Genomic DNA, 16,160 nt, shown 5'->3' with positions numbered 1-16,160 from the left:
ACTCTGTAATGCCAAGATATCTTTCTCTTTTGTGCAAAGTTCACATTTGTCATTCGCAATCTTTATGCATTTTGAAGGTTGTTTTTTTTTTCAGCTATTTTTGCGTCTGCGTAAGTAAACAAACTGCAGTAAACAAACTAAATGTTCGAACGAAAACCATCAACTTATGTTTCCAAGTTCGCAATAATGGTAAAAAAGCTCCAGGGGCAGATCCTAGATTTTTTTTAGGAGGGGCTGCACCACTAAGTAAACAGATTGTAAATTTTTTTTGGCAGAATACCATTTGTATTAGAAAGCAGCAGGTCATGTCAGGGGAGCGGGGGTGCGCACCCCTGCACCCTCCCCTTAGATCTGCCCCTAAGTTCTTAGTTCAGGGTTAGTTTCCCACTATATTTCTACGCGATCGCTTACTTCGATGTCAACGTCGGCTAAGTTCCTGCGTCCTACAATATGCAAGTCCTTGACATGTTCTGGTAATTCTCGGACGAAAGTACTGGGTCGAGTTCGCGGACGCCATCTTGAAGGAATCTTGGTTCATCCGAAACAAACTCAAAGATGAGCCAAAAACAAACTCCAAGTGACTTTCTGAAGCAAATTATAGGCCGCCCTGTGGTGGTGAAGCTTAACAACGGCGTTGATTATCGAGGTAAACAGCTTTTTTTGGCATGTGCATGCAAACCAGCTGAGAATTGATCCATTCATAAGTGGCTGTTTTCGTTTGACTGTTCATTCTATTTGTTATCAGCTGCAAACGTAAGCTTAAACAATAGGAAAGCGTTGTTAGAAGTCTGAAAAAGAAAGGCCGTTCAACATTTCCTGAAGTTGTCTGCAATATCTTTCTAAGTTTTGTTGATACGAAAATAATCTTTAATCTTTAATCATTATTTATACACGGTAAAAATTCATCAGGTACAGCAAATTCCCATAAAATGTCTAAGATCCTAAAGCTAAAATTCTAATCCTAAAATAATATTAACTAACAGCAATATTCTACTTATAAACCTGATTTCCATGAATGCCATGTGTTTAAAAATTATGATGGAGAAAGCGTTTACAAAATTGATTTAATGAGTCAAACTCTCCAATGTCACAGGGTAAGCTGTTCCAAAGGGTTGCGCAGCTGTCACAGTGATTTGGGTATCCCCGTGTTTTGGGTAGCTCCGTGCCCAAATCCCTAGTGTTTTGGGTACCCCCGTGCCCAAATCCCTGGTGTTTTGGGTACCCAAAACACTGAAAGTGTAAAACTAGGGCAAGTGAAATCATCCACAATTCTGCTCAAAACCCATTTATCTTCTTTTAAAGCTTTGTCTCAATAAATTGAAGCATTCTTTTGCTTGATATAAACACAATATGTCTCTGAAAATAGTCGCAATTCCTAACAGACTGTCGGCTGATCCGAGTCCGCAGTTACAACGATGTTTCACGTGCCAAAGATCTTTGTATAAACATGCGCTTGTCGCCTCTCGATAACCCTTGAAATGTATGTTATTTTAAAGGAGAAAGGCTCTTTTTAAACCTTGGATAGTGCGGTGATTGAATTCAATCAATATGCAAACGAACACATTGAGATGCGGCCGTCACACAATATGCAGGTCTCAAGCTGTGACTGACCTCTATGTATGTTGCTAGTCAAATAAACTTTGTCTTAGACTTGTGTGTCGCTCTTTCCTGACCATCCCTCCTAGTAGATTTTGCCAGCGAACAGTTCCCTCTGCGATTAAAGGAGTTTTTTGTTTCAGAGACAAAACCAAAATATATCTAAATGAAGTAGGCAAGGCTAATCTTTGGATAGGGAAACAAATAGAAGTAGGATACCCAAATCCCTAGTGACATGGGTATCCCTTTCCAATATACTTGCTTGTTATCATTTCTTTAATTCAGGCCCGGCAGCCAAATCTACTGAAAATAAAAAGGTAAAGCAAACTTACCAAGAGGAAAGGCAATTTCAAGCGAGGAAAGACCTATAGAAATGCCAAACTGTAGGGGATACCCACATCCCTAGTGATATGGGTATCCCCTTCCAGAGAGTTTGTTTGTCCTCGTTTCTTTAATTCATGATAGCCAAATGGACCGAACGTTAAAAGGAAAAGCAGACTTACAAAGATGAAAGTTATTCCAATGAGGAAAGGACTAGAAATGCCAAAATGTTGGGGATACCCACATCCCTAGTGATATGGGTATCCCCTTCCAGAGAGTTTGTTTGTCCTCGTTTCTTTAATTCATGATAGCCAAATGGACCGAATGTTAAAAGGAAAAGCAGACTTACAAAGATGAAAGTTATTCCAATGAGGAAAGGACTAGAAATGCCAAAATGTTGGGCATACCCAAATCCCTAGTGATATGGCTGTCCTCTTCCAATATGTTTGGTTATTGTTTCTTTAGTTCAATGTAGCCAAATTGAGAGAAGATAAAAAGCTTTGCTTTGCCTTTTAAGTAATGATCCAGATAAGAACTGTAGCATTTTCTATTATTCTGTGGCAATACGCTTTCCCCACATCAAAACGGTTGTGTTTTCATACGTAGAATGAATCAACCGATGGAAAGAAGGTTTATGAAATAAAATGTATTTTAACTCTATTTTGAAAGGTAGTTTCCTTTGTGTTAAAACATTCAACCAATCACAACAGTCGTAAACAAAGACAATAAAAGCTTCCAATTTTCTAATGTTCCCCACGTAGGATTACTGTGGTATTTAGACTCAGAACAGGTTTTGTTGAAAGGAAGATAGTTGATCAGTTACGCATTAATGTATAAACAGCTATCTGAAGTTTTGGTAGAGTTTATTGATTAAGCCAATCAGAAGTATGGTACAACAATAGCAAAATTGCACAAAAGTTAGCACCTTTTTGCATTCCTTGCCGCGTGGTGCTATCCTTCTTATATGGACCGATACTTAATCCTCGGTCAATTTGGCTACCTTGAACTAAAGAAACGATAACAAACAAACACTCTAGAGGGGGATACCCACATCACTAGGGATTTGGGTACCCCTTTACATTTTAGCATTTCTAAGTCCTTTCCACATTGGAATGACTTGCGTCTTTGTATTAAGTTAGCTTTTTATCTTCAGTCGATTTGGCTACCCTGAATTAAAGAAACGATAACAACCAAACATATTGGAAGGGGATACCCATATCACTAGGGATTTGGGTATCCCATGCACTTTCCCAGTGTTCAAAGGAGTTAGTCTTGTCTACTTTATTTGCATTTTTTATAGATATCTCAGAAGAAAAAACAGCTTTAATGGCGAAATCTAATTGGAGGGATGGTCAAGGAAAGAGTGACAAAGAAATAAGTCTAAGACAAAGTTTATTTCAAACAGGCAACCGTACACAGAGGTCAGTTACAGCTTGAGACCTGCGTATTGCGTGACGGCCGTATCGCGGTGTTTTTGCTTGCATATTGATTTTATTCAATCCACAGGAACTTTGGCACATGAATGTGTTTTGTATGCCGTTTATAATATTACTGCGGACTCGGATCAGACAGTCCGTTATAAATTTGGACTATTTTCACCAACTTTATGTGTTTATATCAAGATTAAGAAAGTTTTAATTTATTGAGACAAAGCTTTGTAAGAAGATGAATGGTTTTTCAGCAGAATATTGGATGATTTCACTTGCCTCAGTCTGTGGTATTTAATGCTTCCAGTGTTTTGGGTATCCCTACTGGGGATACCCAAAGCACTAGGGATTTGGGCACGGGGCTACCCAAAGCACTAGGGATTTGGGCACGGGGGTACCCAAAACACGGGGATACCCAAATCACTGTGACAGCGCTGCTGTAACCAAAACTATTTTTCATGTAGTTAGTTCTTGGTAAGGGAACAACAAGTTTGTTAACCAAGTCCCTCAGAGCATAATTTGATTCATTTTGCAGTACAGATTTAGAAGTGAGGTATGCATTAAGTAATGCAGTACATGTAAATTCCCAGTCTTTATCACATTTTGGTATTACTATGTGTTGGTTGTTTTAATTCTCAATTTGTAATTTGTAAGAATTTGTCTAATTGTAATGCACTTTTGACTGTTTTTATAGAAAAAGCACTATATAAGTAATATATGTTGTTGTTGTTGTAGGCTGAAAAGTGTTTTTATTATTGTTCCAACCAGATAACCGAGCTTCTCTCTGAAGTGTAACCAAAGAAAGACAGAAATAAAGCTCTGGATGACATTTTGCATGAGCTGAATACTCTACTGCTGTCTTTACCTGATGGGAAAAAGGAGCAAGAGGTTAGCTAAGGGTGTCTTGGATGGATCATGTATTGCACTGGCTGATACATCACAGCATGTTTACATGTATTTCATGGCAGTTTATGAACCAAAGCATTATGGTACCCAGTCATTAAGCCCCCAAGTCAGTTAGTCTGCAGCCTGAGCTGTTACAGTTGTAACTTCAATAAAGAAGTTGATTAGCCCCCAACCCAAAGTTGGTAACTCTAAAACCCCCTTATAAGTCAACTGACTTGACTTATTCCCTTCCACTGCCTGTATGGAGCATAGGTCTATGGAAGCTGCATGTCATCTGGTTCTGTTTCTGGTTAACTTCTCAATCTGTCTTTTCAAGTGCAAATGGAATGCATTCCTTTTTAAGCAATGACGTATTGTGTGACATCATCGCTTTATGCTGGCATGCAAGCATTCCTTTGGATAGTGATTTCGCATAATTTGTCGCACTTATGTCCGTGCGCTTATGTCATGCACGATTTATCCCCCTGTGGAAGCGAAATGCACTCTGGGAGTTCTTTTGCTGCTTTCCTTTGCTCTTGGTAGGTTCAGCAGAGTGCTTTTAATTGTAGCTTTCAAATTAAGATTTAGGGGCGGATTTTGGTTTAAACAGTATTGGATAAATTTGTGTTCACTGGCAAACTCATGATAAGAACATACAGTATCCTCCATACATACAAGTTTAGATAGACAAGTAAGTTGCACAGGTGATAGGGGAAGGCTTTGTGGCTTTCCTTTGCTGTTTGTAGGATCAGCAGACTGCTTTTAATCGATATGACATGTATACAGTTAAAACAACAAATTAATTTCTGGTGAGGTAATTAGTGTTGCCAAATATTTTTACAGATATTAAGGTTACAGTATACCTTCAGGGGTATCTCGCGTGCAAGTGATGTAGCGCGTGCAGTTTAAGCTGTGGATACCTAAACCCCTATATCAAATTAAAGCTTATAGAGCTGGCTATCAAACTATACCAACAATTTTGAAAGAAAATGAATTGCCAAATTTTTCACGACCACTAAATGCGAGCGCCCGAATCACCTTTCGAAAGCTACAAGTCAAAGTGAATTTTGTCTTTCGCCAATTTAATTTTTTCCTCGGTTTTAGGGCCCAAAGCGCTTAAAAAACATGTCTGCGTTTTGGCATATTCAATTGCAGGAAAAAGTTACAGAACATTTTCGAAATAGGATTAAAAAAATGTGGGGTAATCGTACAAAAATCACTCTCGAAGATAAAGTATTTCGAAATTAACAATTCCCAGACATGCTTTTGTAGTTTATATGTTAACCTAGCCACTGTCCAAATTTAAGAGCAATTGAACAAATTCCCTTTGAGTTATAACTCTTTAAAGTGTCTGCTTCAAGTGAAAAAATTTATTCGAGAAAACAGCACTAAGAAAAATCTTCTGCTTCGCAAACAAACTCCGCCCACAAACACCTTCAACTGGGTTCTCAGATAACTAAGCCAATCAGTGCAGGGAAAATTTACTACCGTTAACCTCCTGGTGAAATTTACGCGCGAATCTCTAAAAATCTCTTGTGTTTCGCAATGCGCTCAAGGAACCGAAGGCAGAGAGATAATTTTTCTGTAGCTCGGTTTTTCTTGAAGCTGGTCTGGCAAAATGGGTAAGACTAAAAAGGATACGAACGCTAGAGTGACTGAACGAAGGAAACAAACAAAAGAAAGCGCGGAGAGCAACTGTGTGTGGGCAACTGTGCATGGATAATATTTCAAATGGTCTCAATGAGTCCGACGATTCGTCGATATCGGACTCATCAGAAGAGTCTCTGTCAGGATCCCTGTTATTGCTGTCAAGTTCCGAAATTTTTACAGAACCTTTCTTTTCTCTTACCACGAATATTTGCCCGCCTTATACAATAACTATAGCTTCATCCGCGTGGCGAACTTTCGCTTGTTCACTCATTGATATATTTTCATTCGTTCTTCACCGTTTGTGCTTTTTCGAACTGGTCCATGGTTTAAACGTGGTCTTTGTTTACTTATAACTTAATAGAGACACACCTAATACCAAAAATGCTGGGTAGTCAGAACAACAATGCTGATCAACTGAGTAGTCAATTCGTGACATCCATATAGATAATTCCCGCGAAAATCGTCTCGGTTGATTGCATACATGCCATAGGGCCAATATTTAGCCTTTTTCAAAAAATTTTTTCAGAAATTAGAGATTATTCTTCAACCACTATTTTGACCCAAAAATCCAAATTTGAAGAAAATTGCCAACCCGAAGGTATACTGTAACCTTAAGGTGTCAATTTCAGAGAGAGTAGCATTCCTTTGTGGGTTTCCTTTGCGGCTTTCCTTTGCTGTTTGTAGGATCAGCGGAGTGGTTTTAATTTCAGCTTTTAAACAAAGATTTGGGGGTTGATTTTGGTTTATACAGTGTCAGATAAATTTGCACTCACTGGCAAACTCGTAATAAGAACATATCACCCATACATACAAATTTAGATAGACAAGCAAGTCGCACACGCGATAGCTGAAGGGTCTCTATAAAATTTACGGACTGGTAGCGCAGTTGTACTTTTGCCAGTCTTGAAGTGAATTAAATGAGCATTGAATGAGCACTGAAATATACAGTTTACAGGAGTGATAATGAAGTCAGGGTACGATTCATTTGCAGTTTTCAGTTTTTTATGAAGTTTTGGAAATGTGTGTTTTATATTTTTTGTCAATGAAAGAGTGGTTGTGATTAAACAATTGATAATCGTTTTGTCAGGGTAAAGACAATACGAATGTTCATTAATGACAAGTATACGGTTAACAACAAATTAATTTTCTGTGAGGTAATTAGTGTTGCCAAATATCTTTAAAGATAATAAGGTGTTGATTTCAGAGAGAAACTTGTGCTTTGCGGCTTTCCTTTGCTGTTTGTAGGATCAGTGGAGTGCTTTTAATTTCAGCTTTTAAACGAAGATTTGGGGGTGGATTTTGGTTTATATAGTGTCAGATAAATTTGCGCTCACGGGCAAACTCATAATAACATATCTTCAATACATACAATTTTAGATAGACCAATACAAGGTGAGTGCAGGTACAAAGTTGAATGGATCACCATCGCCCTCATGTAACCCTGCACCTGCACTGAGTCTCATATTGTTCAATGGATTAAATTCTCCCCACCCGAAAAACCAATTTTAGCCTCTGCCGGGTAGCAATGTTTTCGAGTCACAGGCATGAGATTTTTAACCTGCAAGTGCCAAGATTTTTAGGAGAAGGCACAACTACATGTATATCAAAAGATCAAACTTTCAAAGGTTCTTCAGGAGGACACTGCAAAGATTTCTGAGGATGTTTCCAATAATTTTTATTTCCTAAGACCAGACTCCGAAAATGTGTTTTGTTTAAGACAGACTCCAAAGATATGTTTGGCAAACAATGCCATTCCCTTAAAAATCACAGAGAATTGGGGATAAGTGTACTGTCATATATTAGTATACATGGTCTTTTCTTTCCTTGTACTTATTTGACCTTCCCCTTGGTCAATAACTCATAATATACCCCTACACCTACAGGTGCAGTAGGAAGTTTCACACAAGTTGCAAATTTGACATGTTCTTGAATAAAAAGTGCTTACAACTGATTCCTCTCATAGGTATAAAGCTGGGAAACAGTTTGTCATCAAATTGCATCCCTGTTCATCAGTGGGTACATTCAGACCTCAGAGGTTTTCTCCAAAAAAGAATAGTCTCAGACAGAACTGGTTCAATGGCAAGGAGGGCGTGGCAGAAGATGGGGCTGGTAGGTTACAACTCTATAATATGTTATTGGCAAAACAACCTGTGAGTCACTTTCAATTAATTATCAGTGGCTAAGATGTCAGGAAAACAAACTTTTGTAATGCAGCTGTAAATTATATTGTAGCATACAGACTGATTGTAAATCTAATCTTAATCATTTAATAATGCTCATCTCGATTTTCCAACAGTTTTCATTTTCTGGTACATTTTTTGATACTTTTACCATTTATAAACTACTATCTTGTACAAGTTGGAAGGGATGTTAGAATTGTATAATTGTGTTTCTCTGGGAAAAATTATTTATATGACATGTAGTTTGAAAGTTGTATGCCCTCCCTATGAAGGTTTTTTTGGGTTGAACCCTTCCACCCCTCCAGAAATTCCAGTCTAACTTCATACTTTTCTATAAAATATTTGGCTTTTGAGATCTCCCACATACTGGGAATTTCCAAATTACGATGCTCTCAACAAATATAAGCTCTAGGGTGGGTATGGATATTTTCTCAAACCACACATTGGGTATAAAAAGTAACTTTTTAAACCATTGAGTACATATTATATATAAAACGTTGCTACATGTACAACAAGTATTAATATTTATTTGCAATGTTGTGGCCTCTATTAACAATAATTCTTTTCTTGTTTTGTGTTATGTTTTTAGACACAGGAATACCAACACCTCATTACAATGCCTTGGTGTTGTCGGACATGTTCTTGGAGCAGCACCTTCACCATTTGTATAAGTGCATCACTGATTTCCCAGGAATGAAAGACGCAGTGGCTCTAATAAAAGTTTGGCGCATCAGTGCGAACTTGATCAGGTTTTGGCATTTTCTGTTTCCATTTTACACCTTGTCTTGTAAAATTTTATAGTTAACTCGGACTGAGGTGTAAGTGGTGACACCACTTTCTAATATTCTTCACACAGGGACGAGGCCGTTGTGGGGGATTTTTAGTGTCTGTTGATCTCTCATTTACTGTCAGTTAAAAAGATCAACAAGCACGTGAGCTCATACCAGATTCTGAGAGTTTTTCTGCAGTTCCTTGGTAAGCAATCAACATATGATTTCTCCTTACAACTTCATGCATTATCAAGGAGACATTAAGTGACGAGAATAAAAATAATCATTAATAGGCTCAGCCTTTAACATGGTTTGCACTGCTCCTAGAAGTCATTGAATACTCCTGGAATTTTAAAATGTACTTTTCAGTCCCGTGGGAGGACTCATGGTTAGTGCGCTTGTCTCCGGATTGAGTGGTCTGGGTTCAAGCCCTGGCCGGGGGACATTGTGTACATGTATGTTGTGTTCTTGGGCAAGACACTTCATTCTCACTGTGCCTCTCTCCACCCAGGTATATAAATGGGTAATGGCAAACTTAATGCTGGGGGTAACCCTGCCATGGACTAGCATTCCATCCAGGGGGGAGTAGAAATGCAGTGTATTCCTAGTCCCTTCATGCTACAGAGACTGGGACAAGCTTTGGTCTGATGAGCCACTTGGCTCGTATGCAGCATTTCAGGACTTAGAAAATGTCTTGAAAATTCTCTTTTTTCCAACCTACCCCTGGAAAACTTGTGGAATTTTGTAGGAGAAGAAAATTCTATCAGTTAACTTGGTAATGTTAAGTCAAATACTCAGACCGTGTTTTTTAAAGCATCAATTTTTACACCATGAAAAAGACTGCTTTGTATAGTATAGTTTTATAGTAGTTCGTACCATGAAAAACATGGAATTCCTATCATTCCTGAGTACGTAGTGCAAACTCTGTTTTAAGAAGAATGCAATTGGATTATCAAATGATGAACAATGTAAATCTGATTTATGATAAGATGTACATTGTGCATGATTTTATCAAGGGGAATCAAGAGCATTTCTACATTTAGTATGTTTCATTAAAATGACTTTTATTATCCTTTTGTTGAGAACACCTCCAATATATGATTATTAGGACTTCCACAGACCAGACACTTAGTTGTTGACAACTATTTTGTTATCGACACCTAAATATTATGGCACAACTAAAAAATGTACATGAGCTTTCGCCAACTAAACGCTTAATTTTTAGTTGTCAACAACTAAGCAATTTCCATTTTCGAAAAGGAAAACTGGTTTTAATTAGTTGTTGACAACTACGTTTTGACGAGTTTTCCTGTGTGTAGTCCTGAATCATTGGTTTAGTTGTCCACAACTATCAAAACATGACACACCTTTGACATGCTTATTGTGTTTTGAGCATGCATAGTGAATGTTCTCAAGGTCTTGCTGACCTGACTTGGACATCGACACCTAACACTCCAATGTGTGGAATGCTCGCTATGGACACAATTAGTTGTTGATAAAAATTAATTTAGTTGTCTTAAACAAATAGTTGTCAACAACTAAGTGTCTAGTCTGTGGAGGCCCTTTAAGTCTACTAAGACAAAGAAAGGAGTGTTTCCTCAATGGTGCTTAGTACATTTGGGATCCCCTGAAAAAATTGCCAGATATTTAGCTAGATGTTGTGATCTATCTGACAGAGATGACGACACTCAAACTAATAGTTCATAATTATTTCTTATTTCTGAAATGCTCGTTAAAATCATGTTAGGATCCACTGACTGGACTAAAGAAGGAATAACGATGACCAGAGAAGACATTGAAGAAGGGAATGTGGTAAGCTGATTCTGCAGATTTGAATTATATATATTAAAATACTTGCAGCTGTACACAAGATTTTTGTGGCCCACTGACTGTCAGATTAACAGGGTTCCACTACATATGAAGACATGATCATCGCAGTTATATGCATAACTTAAGCAGTTGTGAAATTATAGCCTGAAAAAAAAAAAAACAGTCTTTAGCAGGATTCAAACCCATGACCACTACAATACTGGTGCAGTGCTCTACCAATTGACTGAGCTCTCAAGCCAACTGGGAGCTGGAAACATGACCCACTCCCTGAAGCGGGTCGCACACGGGATATGACAAGTCAAGAGAAAATGATTTTCTGTTGGAAAAGTATATGGTTAAAACAACAAATTAATTTCCGGTGAGGTAATTAGCTTTGCCAAATATCTTTAAAGATAGTAAGGTGTTGATTTCAGAGAGAGGAACTTTTCAGCGGAGTGCTTTTTATTTGGGTTGGTACATTTCACTGACCCCTAGCACGTGGACTAACAAGATAGACCTGGTACATGAACTACTTGAATGAACCACCAATGGACTACCCTAAATGTAAACCCCTAAAATTTCTAACCCAAAAGTTTAAGAATCAGTTTGTCTGCTCATGTTCCAATCTTCTAGGAACAATTTTTAAACTTCATCGCTTCTGCATGCGTTGCATGCCGTTTATTTATGATATTCCCAACGTGAACCTCCATTGCAAGCTAGTTCCAGTCTAACACAAGGTATACGAATATGGTCTATTAACAGTTTATTCCACCTACTTTTCTGCAGGTGGCAGACCACTCATGTCTTCCAAGGGGAACCAGATTTCCTCTCCCCCCAACCCTCTCACCCGTGAGAGGAAAGTTCTGTTTTCGGAAACCAGAGAGTGTCAAAGTTGTTGGAAGTTATCTTCTTGGGACAGGAACGAAACCAGACTTGAATGTGGATATTGCTGTGGAGATGCCGAAGGTGAGAGGTTTTATGATTGCTTGACATTTTAGTTCTTTCTTTGCTCCTCTACTGTACATGCATGTACATGTACATTGTACTTTGGAACACAATTTGAACATGGCAAGCTACAAGGGGTTGGCTAGGTACTTTCTGCAGGTTCATTCTGGAGTTCCTCCAATCTCACTGTTATCATTTTGAAAGGGAGAAATGAATGGTGTTGTAATTGAACTTGTAGGTGATTGACTTGTAGTTTGTGTCATCAGTCCAGCGCAGTGATCAGAGAGGTGGAGAGAGAGATAGCCTTTATTTTAAAACAATGGGAATTAAAGCTAACGGAAGAAGCTTTAATGGAAGGAAAGAAAAGACCATGAGTGCTGTACATTCACTAGCTAGATTTATGGCTTCTCCTTCCATCTCTCACTTCCGTGAAATTCAATGGCAATTTTATGTGTCTACAAATTTTCATCATTGTCATGCACACATCCTTTTATGAAACTTCAGTAGGTCATAGCCTTTCTGCATGTAAATAAGCTATGGTATATTAATATAGATCTACACTGTCAACACAAACATTCTGTCCATTTCTAGGCTAATTCTCAGAGTAGTCCTACTGTGCGTACACAAATACATGTAATATTGAGCACTACATGTACGTTGTACATAGATGTAAATGTACAATGTTGAATGCATTATAATACAACAGATGTTTCTCGGACAAAGTTGAATTCTTTTTTAAGTTTCTAGCGTGTTACATATATACACGTACAGTGTGTATAACTAAGTGAAATTAAGTGAAATTAATGCAAGCTTGTAATATTTTTTTGGCATTAGGAGTGTTTTCAACGGAAGGACTATCTGAACCTGAGATACCATCACAAACGTGCTGAGTTATATCTGTGAATCATAGCAGCACATTTAATGAAGAGTTCATTGTTTGAAAGTGTTCAATTCAGGCACATGAATGGTGAGGTACTGAGACCAATCCTTCTGGTCAAGCCTAAAGGTTAGTAACTAAACACCGCTTAAATACTGCATGTACTCTCTCCTCCGCAGAGGTTTGAAACATCCGTTGTAAAAGCCACTGTGCAAGGTGAGTGCAGGTGCAAAGTCGAATGGATCACCATCGCCCTCATGTAACCCTGCACCTGCACTGAGTCTCATATTGTTCAATGGATTAAATTCTCCCCACCCGAAAAACCAATTTTAGCCTCTGCCGAGTAGCAACGTTTTCGAGTCACAGGCAAGAGATTTTTAACCTGTAAGTGCCAAGATTTTTAGGAGAAGGCACAACTACATGTATATCAAAAGATCAAACTTTCAAAGGTTCTTCAGGAGGACACTGCAAAGATTTCTGAGGATGTTTCCAATAATCATTATTTGCTAAGACCAGACTCCAAAAATGTGTTTTGTTTAAGACAGACTCCGAAGATATGTTTTGTCAAACAATGCCATTCCCTTAAAAATCACAGAGAATTGGGGATAAGTGTACTGTCATATATTAGTATACATGGTCTTTTCTTTCCTTGTACTTATTTGACCTCCCCCTTGGTCAATAACTCATAATATACCCCTACACCTACAGGTGCAGTAGGAAGTTTCACACAAGTTGCAAATTTGACATCTTCTTGAATAAAAAGTGCTTACAACTGATTCCTCTCATAGGTATAAAGCTGGGAAACAGTTTGTCATCAAATTGCATCCCTGTTCATCAGTGGGTACATTCAGACCTCAGAGGTTTTCTCCAAAAAAGAATAATGTCAGACAGAACTGGTTCAATGGCAAGGAGGGCGTGGCAGAGGATGGGGCTGGTAGGTTACAACTCTATAATTTGTTATTGGCAAAACAACCTGTGAGTCACTTTTAATTAATTATCAGTGGCTAAGATGTCAGGAAAACAAACTTTTGTAATGCAGCTGTACATTATATTGTAGCGTACAGATTGATTGTAAATCTAATCTTAATCATTTAATATTGCTCATCTCGATTTTTGAACAGTTTTCATTTTCTGGTACATTTTTTGATACTTTTACCATTTATAAACTACTATCTTGTACAAGTTGGAAGGGATGTTGGAATTGTATTGTGTTTCTCTGTGAAAAATTATTTATATTACATGTAGTTTGAAAGTTGTATGCCCTCCCTATGAAGGTTTTTTGGGTTGAACCCTTCCACCCCTCCAGAAATTCCAGTATAACTTCATACTTTTCTATAAAATGTTTCGCTTTTGAGATCTCCCACATACTGGGAATTTCCAAATTACGATGCTCTCAACAAATATAAGCTCTAGGGTGGGTATGGATATTTTCTCAAACCACACATTCAGGGTTTAAAAGTAACTTTTTAAACCATTGAGTACATATTATATATAAAACATTGCTACATGTACAATAAATATTAATATTTATTTGCAATGTTGTGGCCTCTATTAACAATAATTCTTTTCTTGTTTTGTGTTATGTTTTTAGACACAGGAGTACCAACACCTCATTACAGTACAATGCCTTGGTGTTGTCAAACATGTTCTTGGAGCAGCACCTTCACCATTTGTATAAGTGCATTACTGATTTCCCAGGAATGAAAGACGCAGTGGCTCTAATAAAAGTTTGGCTGCATCAGTGTGAACTTGATCAGGTTTTGGCATTTTCTGTTTCCATTTTACACTTTGTCTTGTAAAATTTTATAGTTAACTCGGACTGAAGTGTAAGTGGTGACACCACTTTCTAATATTCTTTCTTCACACAGGGACGAGGCCGTTGTGGGGGATGTTTAGTGTCTATGTTGATCTCTCATTTACTGTCAGTTAAAAAGATCAACAAGCACGTGAGCTCATACCAGATTCTGAGAGTTTTTTTGCAGTTCCTTGGTTAAAGCAATCAACATATGATTTTTCCTTGCAACTTCATGCATTATCAAGGAGACATTAAGTGATGAGAATAAAAAGAATCATTAATAGGCTCAGCCTTTAACATGGTTTGCACTGCTCCTAGAAGTCATTGAATACTCCTGGAATTTTAAAATGTACTTTTCAGTCCCATGGGAGGACTCATGGTTAGTGCGCTTGTCTCCAGATTGAGCGGTCTGGGTTCATGCCCTGGCCGGGGGACATTGTGTACATGTATGTTGTGTTCTTGGGCAAGACACTTCATTCTCACCATGCCTCTCTCCACCCAGGTATATAAATGGGTAATGGCAAACTTAATGCTGGGGGTAACCCTGGCATGGACTAGCATCCCATCCAGGGGGGAGTAGAAAATAATACAGTATATTCCTAGTCCCTTCATGCTACAGAAACTGGGACAAGCTTTGGCCTGATGGGCCACTTGGCTAGTATGCAGACTTAACCATTTCAGGTCTTAGAAAATGTCTTGAAAATTCTCTTTTTTCCAACCTACCCTTGGAAAACTTGTGGAACTTTTTAAGTTGGTAATGTTAAGTGAAATACTCAGACCGTGTTTTTTAAAGGATCAATTTTTACACCATGAAAAAGACTGCCTTATAAAATGTAGTTTTATAGCAGTTCGTACCATGAAAAACATGGAATTCCTATCATTCCTGAGTACGTAGTGCAAACTCTGTTTTAAGAAGAATGCAATTGGATTATCAAATGATGAACAATGTAAATCTGATTTATGATAAGATGTACATTGTGTATGATTTTATCAAGGGGAATCAAGAGCAGTTCTACATTTAGTATGTTTCATTAAAATGACTTTTATTATCCTTTTGTTGAGGACACCTCCAATGATTATTAGGACTTCCACAGACCAGACACTTAGTTGTTGACAACTATTTTGTTATCGACACCGAAATATTATGGCACAACTAAAAATGTAACGTACATGAGCTTTCGACAACTAAAATTAATGCTTAATTTTTAGTTGTCAAAAACAAAGCAGTTTCCATTTTCGAAAAGGAAAACTGCTTTTAATTAGTTGTTGACAACTACGTTTTGACGATTTTTCCTGTGTGTAGTCCTGAATGTTGGTTTAGTTGTCCAGAACCATCAAAACATGACACACCTTTGACATGCGTATTGTGTTTTCAGCATGCATAGTGAATGTTCCCAAGGTCTTGCTGAGCTGACTTGGACATCGACAACTAACACTCCAATGTGTGGAATGCTCACTATGGACACAATTAGTTGTTGATAATATTTAGTTGTTGTTAACAAATAGTTGTCAACAACGTTAACTAAGTGTCTAGTCTGTCAAGGCCCTTTAAGTCCACTAAGACAAAGAAAGGAGAGTTTCCACAGTGGTGCTTAATACATTTGGGATCCCCTGAAGAAATTGCCAGATATTTAATAGCTAGATGTTGTAATCTGTCTGACAGAGATGACAACACTCAAATTAATAATTCATAATTATTTGTTATTTCTAAAATGCTCATTAGAATCATGTTAGGATCCACTGACTGGACTAAAGATGGAATAATGATGACCAGAGAAGACATTGAAGAAGGGAATGTGGTAAGCTGATTCTGTAGATTTGAATTATTTATTAAATACTAGCCCTTGCATCTGTACACAAGACATTGTTTACTCCAGCACCGTTGTTGTACATACATTAGATAAA

General features: G+C 37.8%; 1 protein-coding gene, 1 long non-coding RNA gene and 1 pseudogene across 3 annotated transcripts in view; all 3 read left to right on the top strand.

Annotated features, from left to right (window-relative positions):
- Positions 1 to 257: 257 nt before the first annotated feature.
- Positions 258 to 4,180, top strand: LOC149107579 (uncharacterized). The gene is made up of 3 exons (XR_016208987.1): positions 258 to 646; positions 3,218 to 3,338; positions 4,113 to 4,180. It is a non-coding gene; the product is annotated as an uncharacterized LOC149107579 (long non-coding RNA).
- A 3,744-nt stretch (positions 4,181 to 7,924) lies between these two features.
- Positions 7,925 to 16,160, top strand: part of LOC149107577 (nucleolar protein 6-like) — a 35,556-nt pseudogene continuing 27,320 nt past the window's right edge. The window contains exons 1-3 of the transcript XR_016208986.1: positions 7,925 to 7,988; positions 14,052 to 14,217; positions 15,979 to 16,054. The product of XR_016208986.1 is annotated as a nucleolar protein 6-like (transcript). The remainder of the gene's footprint in view (positions 7,989 to 14,051; positions 14,218 to 15,978; positions 16,055 to 16,160) is intronic.
- On the top strand, positions 8,954 to 13,341 carry LOC149107578 (nucleolar protein 6-like). Its single transcript, XM_089295480.1, has 5 exons — positions 8,954 to 9,034; positions 10,577 to 10,641; positions 11,425 to 11,604; positions 12,418 to 12,589; positions 13,249 to 13,341. Exons 2-4 carry the CDS (start codon positions 10,609 to 10,611, stop codon positions 12,484 to 12,486), a joined length of 282 nt encoding a protein of 93 aa, XP_089151606.1. The 5' UTR covers positions 8,954 to 9,034; positions 10,577 to 10,608; the 3' UTR covers positions 12,487 to 12,589; positions 13,249 to 13,341.

This window comes from Orbicella faveolata, unplaced genomic scaffold (genome assembly GCF_042242905.1).
Source record: "Orbicella faveolata isolate gen_17 unplaced genomic scaffold, um_ofav_v1 contig_26, whole genome shotgun sequence".
NCBI lineage: Eukaryota > Metazoa > Cnidaria > Anthozoa > Scleractinia > Merulinidae > Orbicella > Orbicella faveolata.
Note: the sequence above shows the minus strand (reverse complement) of the source record. Positions and strands in the feature narration are given on the sequence as shown.

Bases quoted from the DNA above. Each gene is read 5' to 3' on its own strand.
- LOC149107578 (XM_089295480.1), top strand. From the start codon at position 10,609: ATGACCAGAGAAGACATTGAAGAAGGGAATGTG. The intron at 10,642-11,424 runs GTAAGCTGATTC...ACTTTTCTGCAG, and splicing joins ACATTGAAGAAGGGAATGTG to GTGGCAGACCACTCATGTCT. The intron at 11,605-12,417 runs GTGAGAGGTTTT...TTTTGGCATTAG, and splicing joins TTGCTGTGGAGATGCCGAAG to GAGTGTTTTCAACGGAAGGA.